Source organism: Larus michahellis, chromosome 28, assembly GCF_964199755.1.
Source record: "Larus michahellis chromosome 28, bLarMic1.1, whole genome shotgun sequence".
Lineage (NCBI taxonomy): Eukaryota > Metazoa > Chordata > Aves > Charadriiformes > Laridae > Larus > Larus michahellis.
Genome location: NC_133923.1, coordinates 549,767 through 571,045, shown reverse-complemented (window position 1 = coordinate 571,045; position 21,279 = coordinate 549,767). Strand labels below are relative to the sequence as shown.

Here is a 21,279-nt window from a genome sequence, read left to right as displayed (position 1 = left end):
GTGGGCTGTGATGGGCACTGGGAAGGGCACTGGTCGCTGGTGATGGGGCACTGGGCTCTGGGAACTGGGAAGGGCACTGGGCACTGGGCATGGACACTGGGATGGGCACTGGGCACTGGTTGCTGATGATGGGGCACTGGGCTCTGGGAACCGGGAAGGGCGCTGGGCACTGATCATGGGGCACCGGATACTGGGCACTGGGCTCCAGGATCTGGGAAAGGCACTGGGCAGTGGGCACTGAGAAGGGCACTGGTCATGGTCATGGGGCAGTGGGCACTGGGAAAGACATGGGGCACTGGGCTCTGGGAACCGGGAAGGGCAGTGGGCACTGGCCATGGGGCACCAGGCACTGGGAAAATCACCAGTCACTGGTCACAGGGAACTGGTCGTTGGGTGCTGGGAACTGGGAAGGGCACTGGGCACTGGGCATGGGGCACCGGGCACTGGGAAGGGCAGTGGTCACAGGGCACTGGGCACTGGGAAGGGCACTGGGCACTGGGCACTGGTCTCTGGGAGGGGCACTGTGCTTGGGGCAGTAGGGACTGGGACCTGCAGGAGGCCACTGGGCATGGAGCAGTGGGCACTGGGCAGGGCACTGGTCACTGGGTCCAGGGAATGGCACTGGACACTGAGAAGGGCACCAGGCACTGGTCATGGACACTGGGAAGGGCACTGGTCGTGGGGCACCAGGCACTGGGAAAGGCACTGGGCACAGGGAACTGTGAATGGCACTGGGCAGTGGGCACAGGGAACTGGGAAGGGCACTGGCCTCTGGGCACTGGTGCCCACTGCTGGGTGCCCCGGGCCCCCCGGGGGAGCCTGGGATGGGGGGAGATGCCCAGGCGCCTGTGTCCCCCACTCATCCTTCCACTTGGTCTCCAGTGGGGCTGCTGGGACCCCGCAGCACAGGTACTGGGGTGGGGGGGGGAGGGGGGCAGCGCGGTGGGGAGGGGTCTGACCCAGTGGCTCCCAGTGAGTCCCAGTGAGGGGGAGCTCTTGGGGGGTCCCAGTTTGTGCAAAGGATCCCAGTAGGTCCCAGCAGGTCCCAGGATCCCAGCAGGTCCCAGTGTGTGCAGAGGGTCCCAGTGGGTCCCAGTGGGTGCAGGGGTCACAGAAGGTCCCACGAGGTTCCCTAGTGTGCAAAGGAGCCCAGCGGGTCCCAGTAGGTCCCAGCAGGTCCCAGGATCCCAGTGGGTCCCCGTTTGTGCAAAGGATCCCAGCAGGTCCCAGTGTGCGCAAAGGAGCCCAGCGGGTCCCAGTAGGTCCCAGCAGGTCCCAGGATCCCAGTGGGTCCCAGCGGGTGTTGTGGGGTGCCATTGGCCCCGGTGCCTGAGCGCGGGCTGTCCCCAGGGCCCTTCCCGGTGCGGCTGGCTGGGGGCCCCGGGCGCTGTGCCGGGCGAGTGGAGGTGCAGCACAACGGGCGCTGGGGCACTGTCTGCGACGATGATTGGGGGCTGCCAGACGCGGCGGTGGTCTGCAGGCAGCTGGGCTGCGGGGCCGCCCTGGCTGCCCCCCCAGGAGCCTGGTTTGGAGAGGGCTTGGGTCCCATCTGGCTCAACGGGTTGCGGTGCCGGGGCACCGAGGAGCGCCTGGTCCTATGCCGGCACCGGGGTTGGCGTCCCCACGTCTGCGCCCACGAAGAGGATGCCAGCGCCGTCTGCTCAGGTGGGCTGCAGCGGGCAGGTGGGTGAGCCGGGGCGGGGGGACCCGAGCTGGGGACCCCTCGCCTGACTGCCGCTCCCCACAGCTCACCGCTTCCAGCCCCTCGGCACCACCGAGCCCCCCTGGATGCCCACCCCGCCGCCCACCCTCACCCCGCCACCCCTTACAGCCTGTGCAGGCGCAGCATGTGCAGGTACGGTGTGCACGGGGACGTTGTGCACGGGTACAGCATGCCACGGGTACAGCGTGCACAGATACAGTGTGTGCAGGTACGGCGTGCACAGGTACAGCGTGCGCAGGTTCAGTGTGCATATGCATGGCATGCACGGGTACAGCGTGCACGGTCACGGTGTGCCCAGGCAGGGTGTGCACAGGCACCCCCCACCCACGGCTCCCCTGGGTTGCACCGGTGCTGACCCCGGTCTCTCTCCCAGGGGCTCCCACCGTGCGGCTAGTGGGGGCCGCGGGGCGCTGCGCCGGCCGGCTGGAGATCTTCCACGACGGGCACTGGGGCACCGTCTGCGATGACCTGTGGGGGCTGCCGGATGCGGCGGTGGTCTGCCGGCAGCTGGGCTGCGGTGCCGCCCTTGATGCACCCCGGGCAGCTTTTTTCGGCGAGGGCACTGGGCCCATCTGGCTGGACGACGTGCGGTGTCAGGGGAACGAGTCGTCTCTGCTGGGGTGCCCGGCTTCCCCCTGGGGCCTCACCAACTGCCAGCACCGGGAGGATGCGGCTGTTGTCTGCGCAGGTACCCGCGATGGGGGGGCGGCTGGGGGCCGGGCAGTCCCCGTACCCATGCAGTGGGCACGGGGCAGTGGGTGGGCACAGGGACACCGCGTCTGAATTGCAAACCCTGTGGGTGCAGGGTCTGCAGGGTGCAGCGCGGCTTTGCCGCAAGCGGCTGCAGTGAGAGTGCAGTGCAGGTGCAGTGTGCACGTGGGCAGGGTGCAGCGTGTGTGTGTGCGCAGTGCATGGGGACACCGAGTCTGTGCAGTGCGCACGTGGGCAGGGTGCAGTGAGTGCGTGCTGTGCATGCGTGTGTGCAGTGCATGCATGGTCAGGGTGCAGTGCGTGTGTGCAGCACACGGACACAAGGAGTCTGTGCAGCGCGTGTGTAGGCAGGGTGCAGCGCACGTGTGTAGTGTGTATGTGGGCAGGGTGGAGCGTGTGTGTGCAGTGCATGCGTGGGCACGGTGCCGTGTGGGTGCAGTGCGCGGGGACATGGGGTCTGTGCAGTGCGTGCATGGGCAGGGTGCAGTGTGTGTGCAGTGCGTGTTTCCGCTGCATGGGGACACCGAGTCTGTGCAGTGCATGTGAGGGCAGGGTGCATGCATGCAGTGCATTCGTAGGCAGGATGCAGTGTGTATACAGTGCACATCCAGTGCACGCACTGCAGGGCTCACGCTGGTCTCCTCCACCCGCAGATGAGCTGGCCACCCTGGATGTCCGCCCTGCAGAGCCCACTCGCCACCAGCCGACGACGAAGCCATCCCGGGTGCTCCCCTCCGCCCGGCCCCACATTCCTGGCTCTCCCCGGAGCACCGCAGCCATCCCACCCGCCGCACGGATAGCCCGCAAGGGTAGGAGGAGCAGGGATGGGGGTCCCAGAGACCCTGTCCCCAAGAGATGCCCACACCTCTGGGGCTGAGTGTCCCCCAAGAGCTGGGCTGAGCGACCCTCTCGTTGCTGCAGGGCAAGGGGACCTGCTGTCACCAACGGGGACATCTCCACCGGCCAGCAGCACCCAGCACCCTGCAGGACAGGGTCCGGCCAACACCACCCCTGGCACCCAGCGCCCCACGGAATGGGATGCAACTGGTGTCACCCCCAGCACCCAGCAGCCTGCAGGATGGGATTCAACTGGTGCCACCCCCGGCACGCAGCGCCCCACAGGACAAAGTCGAATCGGTGTCACGCAAGCCAAAGCGGTACGAGATCCCATTCGTATCATCAGGATCACCCGACTCAAGGCAGAACAGGACCCCGCTGGCATCATCCAGAGCACCAAGCCCAAGGCAGGACGGGATCCAGCTGGTGCCACCAGGTCTAAAGTGGGACGGGATCCAGCTGGTGCCACCAGGTCCAAGGCAGGACGGGATCCAGCTGGCACCAACAGGTCCAAGGCAGGATGGAATCCAGCTGGCACCAACAGGTCCAAGGCAGGACGGGATCCAGCCAGTATCAACAGGTCCAAGGCAGGATGGCATCCTGCTGGCACCAACAGGTCCAAGGCAGGATGGGATTCAGCTGGCACCAACAGGTCCAAGGCAGGACGGGATCCAGTCAGTACCAACAGGTCCAAGGCAGGACGGGATCCAGTCGGTACCATCCGTGTCATCCGGCCCAAAGCAGGGCGGGATCCAACCAGTACCATACAGATCACCCAACCCAAAGCTGGGCAGATTCTGGCAGGTGCCAACCGGACCACCAGAAAACCACCAGGGCGGGGTTTGGTTGGGACTATGCAAGGTACCAAGCTCAAAGCAGGGTGGGATCTACTTGGTGCCACTCAACCACCAACAGGGCAGGATGTGGCAGTTGACATCCAGCCCACCCAGCCCCTACCAGGAAAGCATCCTGTTGATGCCACTCAAGCCAAAGTGGGGCAGCATCTGGTTAGAACTACACAAGGGACCAGGCCCAAAGCAAGGCAGGAGTTGGCCCCCACCATGGTGGTCCCAACAGGGGATACCATGTGGAGTAACCAGAACGTGACAGAACCAGGTCCTGAAGGTACCATGAAGAGCACACGTCCTCCAGCAGAACTGGATGTAGATGGTACCAAATGGGCAACACATTCTTCAACAGATTTTGGTCTAGATGATACCCTGAGGAGCACACGTCCTGCAGCAGAACCAGGTCCTGAAGGTACCATGCAGAGAACACATCCTACAGCAAAAGAACCAGGTCCTGAAGGGACCATGAGTACTACACATCCTGCAGCAGAACTGGGTCCAGAAGGTACCATGATGAGCACAGGTCCTCCAGTGGAACTGTTTCCAGGTGGTACCATGTGGAGCACACGTTCTCCAGTGGAACTGGATTCAGATGGTACCACATGGGGCACATATCCTGCAGCCGAATCAGGTCCAGAAAGTGCCATGATGAGCACACATCCTCCAGCAGAACCAGGTCCAGAAGGTACCACGAGAAGCACACATCCTCCAGTGGAACTGGTTCCGGGTGGTACCATGAGAAGCACACGTCCTCCAGTGGAACTGGTTCCAGATGGTACCACATGGAGCACATATCCTGCAGCAGAACCAGGTCCAGAAGGTACCATGAGAAGCACACATCCTCCAGTGGAACTGGTTCCAGATGGTACCACACGGAGCACACATCCTGCAGCAGAACCGGGTCCAGAAGGTACCATGAGAAGCACACATCCTCCAGTGGAACTGGTTCCAGATGGTACCACACGGAGCACACATCCTGCAGCAGAACTGGGTCCAGAAGGTACCATGAGAAGCACACGTCCTCCAGTGGAACTGGTTCCAGGTGGTACCATGTGGAGCACACGTTCTCCAGTGGAACTGGATTCAGATGGTACCACAAGGGGCACAGATCCCGCAGCAGAACTGGGTCCAGAAGGTACCCCAAGAAGCACACATCCTCCAGTGGAACTGGTTCCAGGTGGTACCATGTGGAGCACACGTTCTCCAGTGGAACTGGATTCAGATGGTACCACATGGGGCACATATCCTGCAGCAGAATCAGGTCCAGAAAGTAGCATGAGGAGCACACATCCTCCAGCAGAACCAGGTCCAGAAGGTACCATGAGAAGCACACGTCCTCCAGTGGAACTGGTTCCAGATGGTACCACATGGAGCACACATCCTCCAGCAGAACCAGGTCCAGAAGGTACCATGAGAAGCACACGTCCTCCAGTGGAACTGGTTCCAGGTGGTACCACATGGAGCACACATCCTCCAGCAGAATCAGGTCCTGAAGATACCATGATGAGCACACGTCCTCCAGCAGAACCAGGTCCAGAAGGTAGCATGCAAAGCACACGTCCTGCAGAAGAACTAGATCCTGAAGGTACTATGAGGAGCACTCGTCCTCCAGCAGATCTGGGTCCGGGTGGCACAATGGAGAGAGCACATTCTTCAGCAGAAAGGGGTCTGGATGATACCATGTGGAGTGCACATCCCACAGCAGAACCTGGTCCCAGTGGTGCCACACCATATGCACATCCTTCAGGAGAACTGGATGCAGATGGTACCACACAGAGCACAGGTTCTTTAGCAGATTTCAGTCTAGATGATACCCTGAGGAGCACACACCCTGCAGCAGCACCAGATCCAGAAGGTACCATGATGAGCACGCATCCTGCATCAGAATCGGGTCCAGATGGTACCATGAGGAGCATACATTCTCCAGCAGAACTGAGTCCAGATGCTATCACATGGAGCATACATCCAGGAGCCAAACATGGTCCAGAAGCTACCACGAGGAGCACACATCCTCCAGCAAATCTGGATCCAGATGGTAGTAAGCAAGAAATCTCATGGAAGAAATTTTCAGGACAAGGATAAAATGTTGGAGGGCTGGGGTGGGTGGAAAGACAGTAGGGGCTATGCATGGGTAGACTGAGAGGGGAAGGGGTGACTGAATGGAGAGAAAGGTGGAGGGAAGGAAGGACAGAAAGTTAGGAGAAAGGGTAGATGGATTGATGGATGGATGGCAAGGAAGGATTTGTTGGAGAATGAAGGCATGGACAGTAACGAAAGAGGAATGGATGGACGGGTGGGTGGATGGAAGGATGGAGGGATGGTTGGATGGATGGATGGACGGACAGATGGATTGTTGGATGGACGGATGGATGTTTGGATGCATGGATGTTTGGATGGATGGACGGATGGATGGATGTTTGGATGGATGGACGGAAGGATGGATGGATGTTTGGATGGATGTTTGGATGGATGTTTGGATGGATGGACAGCTGTTTGGATGGATGGATGGATGGATAGATGGATGGATGGATGGATGGATGGATGGATGTGGTGCTCTTCACCCAGCACCCAGGGTGAAGGGGCCTGGAGACAGTGGTGCAGGGGCCTCACAGATCTTTGTGTCCCTTCCCTCCCCAGGTGCAGACCTGGACCCAAGCCCCTCTGGGGTTTCTGCTCCCCCCACAGAGCCCCCATCACCCCCTCCATCACAGAACCCCACCCTGATGTCAGCAGCCCCTCCTGCCCTTGCAGTACAACTGGATACAGGCTCCAGCATCCCCTCCGAGAGCCCCCCAGAGCCCTCCAGCACCCAGAGCCCCCCAGTACCCACCCAGCTCCCCAAGGACACCCCTAGTGCACAGCCCCCCCCAGCACCCCCCCAGCACCCCATGGAAATCGCCAGCCCCCACATAGCCCCAGCACTCCTTCAGCATCCCATGGAGACCCTCAGCAGCCAGACACCCCCAGTACCCTCCCAGCACCCCACAGAGACCCTCGGCACCCAGCCCCCCCCAGTACCCTCCCAGCACCCCACAGAGACCCTCAACACTCAGACCCCCCCAGCATCCTCCCAGCACCCCATGGAGCCCTTTGGCACCCAGATCCTCCCAGTACCCTCCCAGCATCCCACAGAGACCCCCAGCACCCAGACCCCCCCAGAACCCTCCCAGCACCCCACGGAACCCCTCAGCACCCAGACCCCCCCAGCACTCCCCCAGCACCCCACAGAGACCCTCAACACTCAGACACCCCCAGCATCCCAGGAGCACCCCATGGAGCCCTTTGGCACGCAGACCCCCCCAGCACCCTCCCAGCACCCCACGGAGCTGCTCAACGCCCAGACCCCCCCATCACCCTCCCAGCCCACTCCGGAGCCGCTCAGCACCCATCCGTCCCGCACCCCAGCAGACCCCGTGCTCCCAAGGGCACCATGCACAGGTAAGGGGGGGGCATAGCAGCAAAAGGGGTGTCCTGCCACCCCCCTGGAGTGATACCCATTGGGACCCCTGTGCTCTGTGGCAGTGTGGGGGTGGGTGCTGGCAGGGTGGGAGAGGGATGCAGGCCCCCCCTGCACCTGAAATTCTGGTATTTTTTTGGGGGGGGGGAACACAACTGGGGGAGGTATCGCTCATGGCTGTGCTTTAGGAGGTCTCTATATCTCCCCCCACAGGTCCGGCTCCCCCAGCAGCGCCGCTGCCAGCCCACCCTGCAGCTGGAGGGCACTGGGGAGGGGAGTCCGGCAGCTGCCCCCCATGTCCGGCCCCCCAGCTGCAGGCCCTGCTGCAGGAGGTGCAGGGGCTGCGGGGGGACCTACGGGCGCTCACCTTGACCCTCCAGCATCTCCTGAGGGGCTTTTCAGGCTCCCCCCGTGCCACCGGCTCTCAGCCATAATGGGGTCTTGACACACTCCCCCCAGGCTGGGTGGCTCGGGGGACGCTGCTGTGACCTCCAGATGGAATAAAATGGGGCTGGACCCACCCCTCCTCGCTCCTGATCCTGGAGCCTATTGAGGTTGTGGGCTGGTGGGATGGGGAGCATCGTTTTGGGGGAGACATAGGGGGATCAGCCCCATCTTGGGTGCACCCTTGGCCGGGGGGGGGTGACCTGGGGAGCGCAGGCAGCAGGGCCCCTTCTTTTGGGCGGAGGGGAGGCCTGATCCTGCTCCCCATCACACGCCCCCATCTCTGCTGGCCCCATGGCGCCGGGCTGGCTCCTTCAGCACTTCCCCACAGCGTTTTCGCTTCCTCCCCTCTTCCCCCTCCCCTCCCCACTGCCCCCCACGGCCCTCCCTGGGAGGGAGCCTTAAAAGGGGGGGGGGGCCCTGGGAGGGGGGACCCAGGCAGCTGCGGCATGGGGGGGCTGGTTGGCCTTGGGCTCTGCCTCGGTGAGGGACTGGGGGTCGTGGGGGGGTGGGTGGGGGTGTGGGGCAGGGGCTTTGGGGGGTCACAGATCTGGGGATGAATTTGGGGGGGGGGGCTCAGATCTGGGGGGGGACGGGACTTTGGTGGCAGAGCTGGGGGTGCTCATGAGGGGCACGGAGCTGGGGGTGAACTTGGTGGGGGCAGAGCTGGGGGTGGATTTAGGGGGTGTGTTGGGGATTTTACTGGGGTGTGCAGGGTGGGATGTCCACGGCGTGTGTGTTGCTGGGGGGGGTGGGTGTGTCAGTAGGGTCGGGGGGGTGTCTGTGGGTGTGTGTTGGGGGGACAACAAGGAGTGTGGAGCGTGGGGGTGTCCGTGGGGTGTATGTTGTAGGTCAGTGGGGCACGGGGAAGGGGGGTGTGTGTGTGTGTGTCTGTGGGGCGAGGGCTGGGTCCCGACTCCTGTCCCTTCCCTCTCTCCCCCCAGCTCTGTGCTGCAGCGTTGTGGCCGGATCTGGTACGTTGGGAGTCCCCTGGGTGTCCCCTGGTGGCCCCGGTGTGTCCCCCCGGTGACACTCGGGGGCCGCGGGGTCAGCGGCCACGGGATATGGCAGGCACTGGGGCATGGATCACACATAGGAGGGCTTGTACTGGGCAGACTGGGGCCGTCCTGGGCATTATGGGCAGACCAGGGATGGGCTGGCCAAACTGGGTTTGTGTTGGGTATATGGGGTTGTGCTGGACAGACTGGAGCTTTGCTGGGAAGACTGGGGTTGTGCTGGATGTGCTGGGGCCATGCTGGGCAGATTAGGGAGCGGGTTGGGCAAACTGGGGTTGGGTCGGGCAGACTGGGGCTATCCTGGGCAGACTGAGGCTGTACTGGTCATACTGGTTCCGTATCCCCGCAGCGGTGCCAGCCCGGTTGCAGGGTGGCCGTTCACGCTGTGCCGGGCGCCTGGAGCTCCTCTTTGCTGGCACCTGGGGCTCCGTCTGTGCTGAGGGCTGGGATCCGGCGGCTGCCCAGGTGCTGTGCCGCCAGCTGGCCTGCGGTCGCCCGCGGTTCGTCCCAGCGCCCTGCGGCTCCACGGCGGCCGGCGCTCCCCCGGTGGTGCTGCGGCAGGTGCAGTGCACTGGGCAGGAGCCGGCCCTGGAGCACTGCATCCTCCAACCGGGGCACCCGTCTCCCTGCCTCATGGATCGGGTGGCCGCTGTTGAGTGCGAGGGTGAGTGTGCCAGCGGCATGGGGTGATGCTGCCCTAGATGGGGGGGTGTCCCTTGGGGCTGGTGTCACGACGATGTCCCCGCAGACCCCTTCCAGCTGCGGTTGGTGGGTGGCCCCGGGCGCTGCGCCGGGCGGTTGGAGGTGAACCACGCTGGGCAGTGGGGCACAGTCTGCGATGACGGCTGGAGCGGGACCAACGCGGCGGTGGTTTGCCGGGAGCTGAGCTGTGGGGCAGCGGGGAAAGTTGGCGACCTTCCCCGGGGACGGCCCCGCTTCGGCCCCGGTGCTGGGCGCATCTGGCTGGACGACGTCCGCTGCCGGGGTCAGGAGGGGACCCTGCGGGATTGCGCCCACCGCACGTGGGGACGCCACGACTGCACCCACCAGGAGGATGTCGGCGTGGTCTGCCAGGTCTGGGACCCCCTCCCGCCGCCATGGGATACCCGGGGTGGCCTGGCAGGGCAGGATCACGCCATGGTCATCCTTTTGTCCCTGCAGGATGCCTGAGCTCTGCCCCTCGATGGCCCCCAGCCACCGTGTCCCCCTGCGGAGCATCCCTCCTGCATCCGTCCCCAGGCAGCCCCTGGCCCCATGGGGGACCCCAGACACAAGACTCCACAGGAGGCCATCAGTGGCAGCAGGGGATCCTGCCCCAGCCCCTTATCCCTCTGCCCAGTCATTAAATGTGGGAAACTGAGCGTCTGCCTGCACCATGCCTGTGCCCGGGGATGTGGGCACCCAGCCCCACGAGGCACCATGGGGTGCCTGCGCACAGCCATGTCCATGCTGTGGGGCCTCAGTGGGGTGAGTGCAGGGATCCTGCTGTCCCAGGTGTGGGGCTGAGCCCAGCCTGGCCCCCTGCCCACGCTCCCCCCGTGGCCTCTTGACCCTGTTATGAAACAGCTCGTTAGCGCTAATCCCTGCAGCCACCTGTCCTGCTCCCAGCAGCCAGCCTGCCAGGGGAGGGGACCATGCCTGCGGCTCTGCCCCATGGAATGTGGGGCAGGGGCCGGACTGGGTCTTGCTGGGAGGCAGGTGGGGGGCTGGGGCAGGTGGGGCAGCAGGGCAGGAACTGGGGCAATGGGGTTTGGGGGACAGAGGGGCCAGGTGTGGGGCAGTGAACTCAGGGGTGCAGAGGGGCAGAGAGTGAGTCAATGGAGTCAGGGGGGCAGAGGGTCAGGGCATGGGGCACTGGGGGCCAGAGCTTGCAGACGGGGAGGGTGTGGGGCAATGGGAGCTATGGGAGCAGAGAATGTGGGTGCTGTGGGGCCAGGGGCTGCAGAGGGGGAGGCCATGGGGCAGTGGGGGCCAGGGTTGCAGAGGGGCAGGGCGTGGGTCTATAGGGGCCAAGGGGGCAGAGCGGTGGGGTGTAGGGCAATGGGGACCAGGGGAGCAGAGGGTGTGGGGGCAGTGGGACCAGGGGCTGCAGAGGGGCAGGGCACAGGGCAGTGGAGCTCTGGGTGTAGAGGGTGTGGGTGCCGTGGGGCCAGAGGGGCAGGCCATGGGGCAGTGGGACAACAAGGGGGCACATCTCCCCCCTGCGATGACAGAGGGGGAATTTGGGGATGCCGTCAGGGGCAGAGAGGATGGGGGCAGTGGGGCGGTGGCTTATGGGGCTCAGCACTGGGCTGTGCCCCCCCGCCTCAGCCCCAGCCCTGGGGATGAGGACAGGGACAAGCTGGTGCCACCTGGCCCGGCTGCCCGCTGGCTATTTCGGTGCCCCCGCAGCTGTCCGTCCCTCCGCCCCCGTGGCCCTGCCACCGCGCTCCCTCCCACGCTCCCGGGACTCCGGCCAGCGAAGGCCCCCCCCCGGCGGGGGCACGGACAGGGACAGGCGCCCGCATCCTCCGCATGCCACTGAGGCCAGAGACGTGCCTGTGGGGCTGGACGGCCGGACCATGGGGGTGGTCCCCAGTGGGGCAGGGGGATCACAACCCTCTGATTCCTGCCCCATGGAGGGAGCTGGGGGGGCACCCCCCTGGGAGCAGCCCCTGCTCCCCGGGGGGAGTGGGTAACAGCGGGGCACGACCTTTCCCCTGTCGGCCGCCCGCCAAGCGGGTCCTGCTAATGTGCTGTCAAATATTAATTACCTTCCAGCGGGGTCGGGGTCAGGGCTCCGCGAGCAGATGGGCTGGGGGGAAAGAGCAGGTGGGGAGGGAGAGGGAGCGGGAGGGATGCGGCCCTGGGGAGCTGGGGAGAGGGAGGTGGCCGTGGGAAATGGTGGGGGGGAGATGGTCGTGGGAACAGGGAGAGGGAGGTGGCCGTGGCCGTGGGAAACAGCGGGGGGCACGGGTATTGCTGTGAGAAGTGCAGAGAGGGAGATGGTCATGGGAAGTGGGGAGAGGGAGGGGTACGATCGTGGGAACTGGGGAGAGGGATGAGTATTATTGTGGGAAGTGGGGAGAGGGAGATGGTCATGGGAAGTGGGGACAGGGAGGGAGGAGGTGGTGGGAACTGGGGAGATGGAGAGGTGATGGTTGTGGGAACTGAGGAGAGGGAGGGAGATGGCCATGGGAACTGGGGAGAGGGATGAGTATTATTGTGGGAAGTGGGGAGAGGGACGAGTATTGTTAGAGCAAATGAGGAGAGGGAGAGGGATGGCTGCGGGAAGTGGGGAGAGGGAGGGAGATGGTCCTGGGCAATGGGGAGAGGAAGGGAGACGGTTGTGGGAAGCCGGGGAGAAGGAAGGGTATGGCCCTGAAAACTGTGAGGGAGGGATCCAGCCGGGGGACCATGGGAGAGGGTGGATGCTGGGGCAGGCACAGCCCTGGGGTGCGGGTGGAGGGATGACCAGGGTGCCCTGACCCCTGGGTGCTGTCGTCCCCCCACCCCAGCCCGAGGAGACCCCCCAGCACCTGCATGGCTGACCGCCGCGTTTCGGCACGGCCAGTACTTCCTTGGCAGGACACCGGGTGCGTGTGCCGCCAGCCGGGCTCTGCCAGCCCCATCCCAAAATAGACCCCCCAGGAACGCGCCCTGCTGAGGGGGCCCAGATGTGAGTCAGAGCTGGGGGGGGGGGGGGGGGGCGGACAGCGGGGAACGGGGCGGGGGTGGCGTGGCCAGGGCTGAGGACGCTGGGGACAGTGGTGGAGGGGGCTCGGTGTGGGGACGACGTCTCCCAGGGTTGGTGCCAGCCCCATGGGACGATGCCTTGGTCCTGGAGATTGCGGGGGGTCAGCAACCAGGGCTGGCATCCCCACTCTGTCCCCAAATCACCCTGCCCCACATCTGGGGGTCTGGCACCCACTGCTTGCTCCCGGTCTCTGGCCCTCACCCCCGTGGGAGCCGTCTGGCACGTAGGTGGGTGAAGCTGGAGCTGTGAGATGCTGGGTGGCTAGGGGACACACGACAAAACGGGTCACCCCTGTCCTCTCAGGGAGGTGGCACCACAGAGGGGAAACTGAGGCAGGTGGAGGGATGCCCATGACTTTCTGCATCCTGCCGGGATGCCACTGCAGCGGGATGAGGGGTCATGGCCAGGCCGGGGCTGGGGCTGTGCTGGGACGTGGCGGGGCCGGGGTGGGGGTGGGGGGGGACTGTGGCAATGGGGGTAGGTGGTGTGTGGTTGTGGCATGGCTGGGCTGGGCTGTGGCATGACCGGGCTGTGTCATGGCACGGCTGGGTTGTGTCACGGCATGTCTGAGCCGTGTTGTGGCATTGCTTCGTTGTGTCCTGGCGTTGACGGGCTGTGTCGTGGCATGGCCGGGCTGTGTCGTGGCATGACTGAGCTGTGTTGTGGCATTGCTGTGCTGTGTCATGGCATGGTTAGGGTTGCGCTGTGGGATGGCAACTGTGATGGCATTGCATGGGGGACAGACAGAGAGGCATGGGGTGCAGGCAGGGCACTGCACGTGGGGACAGACAGACGTCAAGGAGCACGGCTCAGTGAAGTGGGTCGGATGGGGAGGCAGCACTGCGAGGAAGGACAGAGGGACAGGATGGAGCGCTGCATGGGGGGACAAACAGGTGGCATGAGGCAGCTGTCACAGAGGACTGTGGACGTGGACAGACAGAGAGAATGATGCATGGCGTGGGGGGATGGACAGAACAGGGTGCCTGGGGGGGGATGGACAGACAGCACAGGCAGGGGCAGCAAAGATAAGCAGCAAGGTGTGTGGGGACAGATGGACCAGGCACTGTGTGGGATGGATGGATGGAGGGAGGGATGGATGGATGGAGGGAGGGAGGGATGGATGGATGGATGGATGGATGGATGGATGGATGTACGGGCAGTGTGGAGGACAGCTTGCAGGAATGGATGGACAGAGCGTGGTGCTGGGAACAGGCCCCCTCTCTGGGTGAACAAGCAGCTCGGAGACAGACAGACAGACAGTGCAGAGCAGCGTGCTGAGGGACAGCCACAAGGCCTGCATCCTGCTTCCCCACCCCGCATCGGGCGCACCGAGCCCACCGCACGGCTCAGCCCCCATCCCCATCCTGTCCCTCTGTCCCCCCGTTCAATGTCCTGTCTGTCCCCCATTCTCAGCTCTACCCTGTCTGTCTGTCCCCCCATTCAATGTCCCATCTGTCCCCCATCCCCAGCTCCATCCTGTCCCTCTGTCCCCCCATGCAATGTCCTGTCTGTCCCCCATTCTCAGCTCCATCCTGTCCGTCTGTCCCCCCCATTCAATGTCCTGTCTGTCCCCCATCCCCAGCTCCATCCTGTCCCTCTGTCCCCCCATTCAATGTCCCGTCTGTCCCCCATCCCCAGCTCCATCCTGTCCCTCTGTCCCCCCGTTCAATGTCCTGTCTGTCCCCCATCCCCAGCTCCATCCTGTCCGTCTGTCCCCCCATGCAATGCCCTGCCTGTCCTGCCTCCTGCCTATCTTTGGCCCTCGGCACGCGTTGGGGCTGACACATGTTCCCTGCGCGCGAGCGGCAGAGATTAGCGCGGGCCGGTGGCATGGGAGCGGGCAGGAAAGTCTGAGTCACAGCTCCCGGTGCCGGGGGCGGCTGTGGGGCTGGGGGCAGCCAGCCGCGCCCTGGGAGCACCCGACCCTGCTGGGACACACGGTGGGGGACGCAGGTGAGGCATGCACTGCTCCTGGGCTGCTCGGCTGTCCCCATGCAACCCCAAGGGACACTCGACCCTGCCTGCTGCTTCTGGCTTGCTTGCATGGCCCTCTTGGCTGAGCCCCACGGCAGTGGGGGGTGTGTTGGGAGGGGACAGGCTGGTTGTCCTGGCCCTGCACACCTGGAGGTGTCAGTGGTGGCGGTGACCTCGCTGCAGCTGTGCTGATACAGGTGGCTACAGGTGGTGGGATGGGAGAAGGGTCCAGGGTCCTGCTTCAGGGCTGGGGATGGAGGAGCAAAGAGTCATCCCTGGCTCCCTGCAATGGGGGGATGTGGGGAGGGACAGAGCCAGCCCTGACCCTTGCAATGGCGGGGGACGTAGGGTGGAGCGATGGAGCCCTGACTGCTGCTGTGGGGTGATCTGGGGGGTGATGTGGAGCTTCCTGTCCCTTCATTGAGAGGTGACAGGGCTCACTGCCTCTCCTCTGGGGTGTGATGCGGCGCTGGCCCTCCCTCCTAACAAGGCGACACAGGAGCTCAATGGAGCAAGTGTCCCACCCTCCCCCCCAGCTCCAGCCAGGGGTGCTCAGCCCCACTGGGCAGGGGCGTTTTGGGGTCCCCATCACCTCTTGGTGTGGGGCTGCACCTTCCCATCAGCCAGGACCCCCATGGCTATGCAGCACCTGGGGCAGAGAGGCAGGGCTTGATCCCAGCCAGGGACACCGTGGGGAGAGCCCCCGGGGTGGGACTGGGCTGTACTGGGCTAAGCTGGGCTGTACTGGACTTGACTGTGCTGGATTGGGCTGGACTGGACTGACCTAGAATGGGTTGGGCTGGGCTGGGCTGCACTGGACTGGACCGGGCTGCGCTAAACTGACCTGGACTGGGCTGGACTGGGCTGGGCTGGAGAAAGTGGCCAGGCTTGACTGGGCAGGGAAGGACTGGATTGGGTTTGGGTGCATTGTACTGGGCTGGTTGGAACTGGACTATACTGGGATGCTTCAGAGCAGGTTGGTCTGGGCTCCACTAGGCTGAGCTGGGCTAAACTGGACTGGACCAGGCTGGACTGGGCTGGACTGGGCTACACTGGGCTGTCCCAGCCGGGTGGGTGGTGCTGCCGCTGTCTCCCCGTGCAAGGGGCTGGGGCTCTGCAGCAGCGCGGGGGGCTTGGCTCTCCCCAGGGCCCATGGAGGAGTCGGACGAGGATGGGGAGGACAACGAGGAGTTCCTGGAGCGGCTGATGGTGCAGACGGGCCGCGAGGTGCCGCAGCAGGAGCTGGAGGAGCACTACGCTGTGCTGGAGGAGCTGGGCAGCGGGACCTACGGCCGCGTGGTGCTGACGGAGCCCCGGGATGGTGGTGAGGGGCACTGGAAGGAGGGCAGGGAGGGTGACCTTGCTGCTGGCTAGGGAAACCTGCTCCCCAGATGTGTACAGATGTACCCGACCCATCCAAGCCAAACCCCAGCTCTGCCCAAACCACCCTGTCTCTGCCCCATTGCTGCCCCAGAATGGGGATGACCCTGCTTCGGCTCTCCCCCTGTTTCCCAGGCTCGCCGGTGGTCCTCAAGCTGATACTGAAGGAGCAGACGGAGCGGCGGGCGTTCCTGCGGGAGTATTGCATCGCCCTGTGCCTCTCCAGCCATGCCGCCTGCCTGCGCGCCCTGCCCATCGCCTTCGAGACAGCCACGCACTTCGCTTTTGGGCAGGAGCTCGCTCCCGCCGGGGATCTGTGTGCTCTGCTCAACCCCGGGGTGTGTGCTGCCCCGGGGGCTCTGTGGGAGGGGGACGGGGGCCAGGAAGGGTGGGAGGATGGAGGAGGAGGTGCCAGGACAGATTTGCAGTGGGGTGCAGTGACACTGTGTGGGGAGAGGCCCTTTGCAGTGTGGTGCATGGTCACGCTTTTGGTGGGGGGACCCTTTGCAGTGGGGTGCAAGTGATGCTGAGCACAGGAGGAGACACTTTGCAGTGGGTGCAGTGGAGGCGTGCACTGGAGGAGACACCTTGCAGTGAGGTGCGTACTCATGCTGTGCATGGGGAGACCCTTTGCAGCACTGGCAGGTGGCTACAGGCTGCTGTGGGACAAAGCACGGGTTGGCGGTGCTGGGCAGGGGTCTGGGTGCTGCAGGCCCCACTTTGGGGAGGGGGCCGAGCAGCGGGTGAGGTTACCACCCTCCCTGCAGGAGGGCCTGGCGGAGGAGCTGGTGAAGCGCTGCGCATCCCAACTGGCCGAGGCGCTGGACTTCATGCACAGCCGTGCCCTGGTGCACCGGGATGTCAAGCTGGACAACGTGCTGCTCTTCGACCGCGAGTGCCGGCGGGTGAAGCTTGGAGACTTCGGGCTCACCCGCGTGCAGGGCTCAGCAGTGGGTGCCATGTCTGGCACCCTGCCCTACACCCCGCCGGAGCTCTGCCTGCTGCAGGGCTCTGACACACTGGAGCTGGACTCCAGCCTGGACGTCTGGGCCTTTGCCGTCCTGCTCTTCTGCCTCTGCACTGGCTGCTTCCCCTGGGCTGTGGCCACCAGCTCTGACCCCCAGTTTGAGGACTTCAGTGCCTGGCAGGGCGGTGTGGCGGGGCGGGGGGTGCCGGCGTCCTGGCAAGGATTCGGCTCTGGGGCAGTGGAGATGCTTCGGCGCTTGCTGACACTAGACCCCGACCGCCGGAGCCCAGCCATCGAGGTGCAAAAATACTTGTCCCTGCCCTGGGTGACGGCCCCCAGCACCAGGGAGCCAATACCAAGCAGCTCCCGGTCCCCCCTTACCAGTGGCACAGGGGAGAGCCTGGGGGGCACTGGGGGATGGGGTGCTGCTGGTGGGGGAGGCGAGGTTCCCATGCTCCCCACTAATGCCCTGGCCCCGTGCCGGTAGCCAGCACCTCCTCTCCATCCCGGGGCTGGTGTCGTGGTGGGCAGTCCCCGGGGGTCTGGGCTCCCTGTCCGATGCCTGAGGCTTGTGGGGCTAGAAATGGGCTGCAAGCGCAGGAAGGAGAAGCGATACCTCGGGCAGCACTTGGAGACCCCAGCCCTGCAGCTGGATGCCCAGCACCTTGCAAATCGATGTCACTCAGCAGTGGTGACAACAGTCCACCGGAGCAGTGTTGCACAGCTCTGAGATACACAAGGGAAACCCAAGGCAGAAGCAGCCCACAGGATGACAGAGAGGAAAAGGAGGAGAGCAAGCAACTAATTAGAAATTAAAGCTGTTAAGGCTGATGCAAGACCTTGGCAGAGGCAAATTGTGAAATTGCTCAGCAGAGGAACCCAGAAATGCATCTGACCTTGACCTTGACCTCCTTCTTGCACCTTCGGGATGAGGAGGTTGTCACATTAGGGAAGATGCTAAACAGCCTCCCTGGGGGGTAACTGATGTAATTAGGGAGAGGTGCTAAACAGATTCCTGGGGGGTTAAGGAGCTAGAGAAACAAGTGTAAGCCCTCAAGGCATGCAGCTGAACTGGGGTGTGATGGGGCTGGGAGGAACTGCCAAGTGGATCTCTAGGACTTGAGTTAAAACCAGACAAACCTGGGATCTGGCTCTGTCTGAACAATAACACGGGCAGCGTGATTTGCACCCTTAAGGGCTGGATGTGGCTTGGCTGATATTGCAAAAGGCTAAAGAGACACAGCGAGAGGGCAAACTGGGACGGCTCTGAGTGTGCAGGAGGGAACATGAAAATCAGCTTCAACAGCTGCAAATACTCTCCATCTTCAACAAGGAAGGGACTAGACAGACTCTGGAGAGAGTTTGTGGGGTGAGCTCAAGGTTTGGAGGCTGGACAAACACCTGCCCAGGCTCAACCATCCATCTGGTCCCCACTGGTTTTCCCATCAGCCAGCTGGGAGGAGAGCAGCGGGGAGGAGAGCAGCAGGGTCCCATGAACTTTGGTACCTAACCTTGGTGCCTCACCATGCCCGGGCAGGGCTCTGCCGGCTTGGGAGCGCAGTCCTGTGAATCTCTGCCCCCCTTTGAGCAGTCTGCACCTCAGTTTTAGGATATGGGGCTCCTGGAGCTTCCTCCTGAGGCCCCTCCACGTTCTGCCTGGTGAGCTTGTGCCCACCCCACCCCAGGGACCCCCAGCTGGGGGAAGGTGCTCTGCTATCGGCAGAGGATCCATCTCCTGCATTGCCAACCCTGGTGCAAAGTGGAAGGAGAGGGAAAAAATTAGCTGAGATGACAGAATCACAGAATGGTAGGTGTGGTAGGGACCTTCGGAGACCATCTAGTCCAACCCCCTGCCAAAGCAGGTTCACCGAGAGCAGGTTGGACAGGAACGCATCCAGGTGGGTTTGGAAGATCTCCAGAGAAAGAGACTCCACCACCTCTCTGGGCAGCCTGTTCCAGGGCCCTGCGACCCTCAAAGTAAAGAAGTTCCTCCTCATGTTGAGATGGAACTTTCTGTGTTCCAATTTGTGTCTGTTGCCCCTTGTCCTGTCGCTGGGCACCACTGAAAAGACCCTGGCCCCATCCTCCTGACACCCGCCCTTTAGATATTGATAAGCATTGATGAAATCCTCTCTCAGTCTTCTCTTCTCCAGGCTAAACACACACAGGTCTCTCAGCCTTTGTCATCAGAGAGGTGCTCCATCCCCTTGATCATCTTTTGTAGCCTCTGCTGGACTCTCTCCGATAGTTCTCTGTCCTTCTTGAACTTGAGGAGGGGGGACAGAACTGAACACAGTACTCCAGATGTGCCTTTAACCAGTTGAGGAGGGAAATGACCTCCCTTGACTTGTTGGCCACTCTCTTTTTAATGCACCCCAGGAGACCATTGGCCTTCTTGGCCATGAGGGCACATTGCTGCCTCATGGTCAACTTGTTGTCCACCAGGACTCCCAGGTCCCTCTCTGCTGAAGCTTAATAAAATTCTCTGTTATTTTGCCTCTTTTTTAAACTGTGTTTTCCCATGAACCTGCTGCTTGAGCCCTAAATCCTTCTTTTTCTCTTCCTTGGGGGCAGGCAGACTCTGACCAAAGGTGGTCCAGCCCCCTCACCCCTCCATGCTGATGGGAAGTCTCTGGAGAGGAGAGGGCACATGGGCAGCTGAGAGGCATGACTAATGCCCAGCTTTGGAAACACAGTGGCTTTTCCTTTGCAGCTGCCTCTCCTGAATTGCAGCCTCGAGATGCTCGACCTGGGGGTGGCAATGCCGGGCTGGACCGTGGTGCTCCCTGTAGCTGGGGGTGGAAAACTCCCCTGTCCCAGAGGAATCGTCTCACAGGTGGCATCCTGCAGCCTGTTGATGAATTTCTCCTTAACCACTCAGTTTTCCAGGCAAGGAACCCCCCCTCAGCACAGCACCAGCATGCACGCTGTGGGGCTTCCTCCAAAGGAAATAATGCTCCATGAAAAATGCATACAGTAATGCTTGCAACAAGCAGCTTGTGAACGTATTTGAGCATGAGTTGATCCACCATCCACACAAATATATGGCTCTAGCCCTCACTCAGGCTTCCCAGTGGCCGGGGAGAGCTGGGCCAGTGAAGCTGGACAGGGTGGTCCAGAGATGCTGCTGGCTGAACGGCAAAGGGGGCATCATGCAAGGGACAGCCAAGCCCCCTGAATGATTTACGGGAGGGTCTCAGGGACTTTATGGGGGAGTGCAACCTTGCAACAGCCCCTTGTTATCAGGTAGAAAGCAGTGCAACCGTACCAGCAACAAAAAAAGCACTAGCTGCATCTCTGCTGCCAGGATGGGAGAAACCTCCTGGTCTGAGTCCACCAATCTCGTCTCTAGGGTACCAAGAAGGAGAAATCCCTCGAGGGGTCAAGATCTGCAGGATTAGGCTTCTCCTTAATAGGCAAACCCTCCCGTGTCTAGCCACCAGCATCATGGTGAGGGGGGCTGTGTGTGTGTGCGGGACACACTGCAAAAACCCTGGGCAGTGGCTGGCAGAATGGCTTTATTGAGATATCCAGAAATAATGCATATGGACACATAGCTGATCCAACGTATTTAATCTGGGCATATCCAGCTGAAGCACTAAAAGCAAACCCCAAGAGTGCTGTTGAGGGGTGGTCCCCAAACCAAGCTGAAGCATCATCACGTCACCTCCACCCTCCTCCTTCCCAGACAGGAGTGAAGTTGCGTACAAGACGTTAGAGCATATTGGAGGCTTAACTCGTGGGCGCTACTGAAGAACAGAACTGCTCCTAATTCTTCTTTCAGGATGGACTTTAATGGGAAAGAGAGGAAAGTCACGTTGGGAGATAGCAGCACTTGTGGAGAGATGCAGCTATCAGGCTCTTGGTGTTGCAGGGGCAGGCACAGAGCAACATGAGAACAAAGCCTCTCGACTGCTGCTGTAGTCAACAGAGCTCCCAGCAGGGTCTTGGAGGGTCTCAGGGGTTCTTCCATGGCTTGTACTGACCCACAAGTCTTGTGTAGGTCAACCTTGTGTCACCTGCCTTGGTCTGAACCTGTTGTTGCACTTCGCAGCTAGAAGACCAGATGCAGGGGGAAATGCTTAGGAGATTAAAATCCCCTCATGTCTGCTTGTGTTCCTTAAAACCCACTGAAAACAAGGCACTTGCACTCAGAAGAGGTTGCAGAAACCCCAACTCCTCAAAT

The 21,279-nt window shown here is 62.6% G+C and overlaps 2 protein-coding genes across 7 annotated transcripts; both read left to right on the top strand.

Annotated features, from left to right (window-relative positions):
- Positions 1-359: 359 nt before the first annotated feature.
- On the top strand, positions 360-10,397 carry LOC141735039 (uncharacterized). The gene is made up of 13 exons (XM_074567465.1): positions 360-909; positions 1,351-1,665; positions 1,748-1,855; positions 2,097-2,411; positions 3,088-3,243; positions 3,356-6,157; positions 6,757-7,557; positions 7,790-8,003; positions 8,448-8,503; positions 8,965-8,994; positions 9,386-9,700; positions 9,785-10,110; positions 10,198-10,397. Exons 1-13 carry the CDS (start codon positions 726-728, stop codon positions 10,204-10,206), a joined length of 5,631 nt encoding a protein of 1,876 aa, XP_074423566.1. The 5' UTR covers positions 360-725; the 3' UTR covers positions 10,207-10,397.
- On the top strand, positions 10,396-19,602 carry LOC141735061 (serine/threonine-protein kinase SBK1-like). Of its 6 annotated transcripts, none has more exons than XM_074567497.1 (5): positions 10,396-10,503; positions 12,534-12,694; positions 15,894-16,070; positions 16,262-16,464; positions 16,894-19,602. In XM_074567497.1, exons 3-5 carry the CDS (start codon positions 15,899-15,901, stop codon positions 17,578-17,580), a joined length of 1,062 nt encoding a protein of 353 aa, XP_074423598.1. In that variant the 5' UTR covers positions 10,396-10,503; positions 12,534-12,694; positions 15,894-15,898; the 3' UTR covers positions 17,581-19,602. The 6 variants fall into 6 exon arrangements, with proteins under 6 accessions (XP_074423598.1, XP_074423600.1, XP_074423597.1 ...); XM_074567499.1 differs by lacking the exon at positions 10,396-10,503 and adding an exon at positions 10,550-10,734; XM_074567496.1 differs by lacking the exon at positions 10,396-10,503 and adding an exon at positions 11,856-11,903.
- The last annotated feature ends 1,677 nt before the right edge of the window (positions 19,603-21,279 follow it).

What these genes read in the sequence shown, in the direction of transcription:
- LOC141735039 (XM_074567465.1), top strand. Translation starts at nt 726, where the DNA reads ATGGCACTGGGCAGTGGGCACAGGGAACTGGGAAGGGCACTGGCCTCT. An exon ending in GCTGGGACCCCGCAGCACAG is followed by an intron (nt 910 to 1,350) that starts GTACTGGGGTGG and finishes GGCTGTCCCCAG; the next exon opens with GGCCCTTCCCGGTGCGGCTG. An exon ending in TGGCCTTGGGCTCTGCCTCG is followed by an intron (nt 8,504 to 8,964) that starts GTGAGGGACTGG and finishes CTCTCCCCCCAG; the next exon opens with CTCTGTGCTGCAGCGTTGTG.
- LOC141735061 (XM_074567493.1), top strand. Translation starts at nt 14,497, where the DNA reads ATGCCCTGCCTGTCCTGCCTCCTGCCTATCTTTGGCCCTCGGCACGCG. An exon ending in ACACACGGTGGGGGACGCAG is followed by an intron (nt 14,726 to 15,893) that starts GTGAGGCATGCA and finishes GGCTCTCCCCAG; the next exon opens with GGCCCATGGAGGAGTCGGAC. An exon ending in GTGCTCTGCTCAACCCCGGG is followed by an intron (nt 16,465 to 16,893) that starts GTGTGTGCTGCC and finishes CCCTCCCTGCAG; the next exon opens with GAGGGCCTGGCGGAGGAGCT.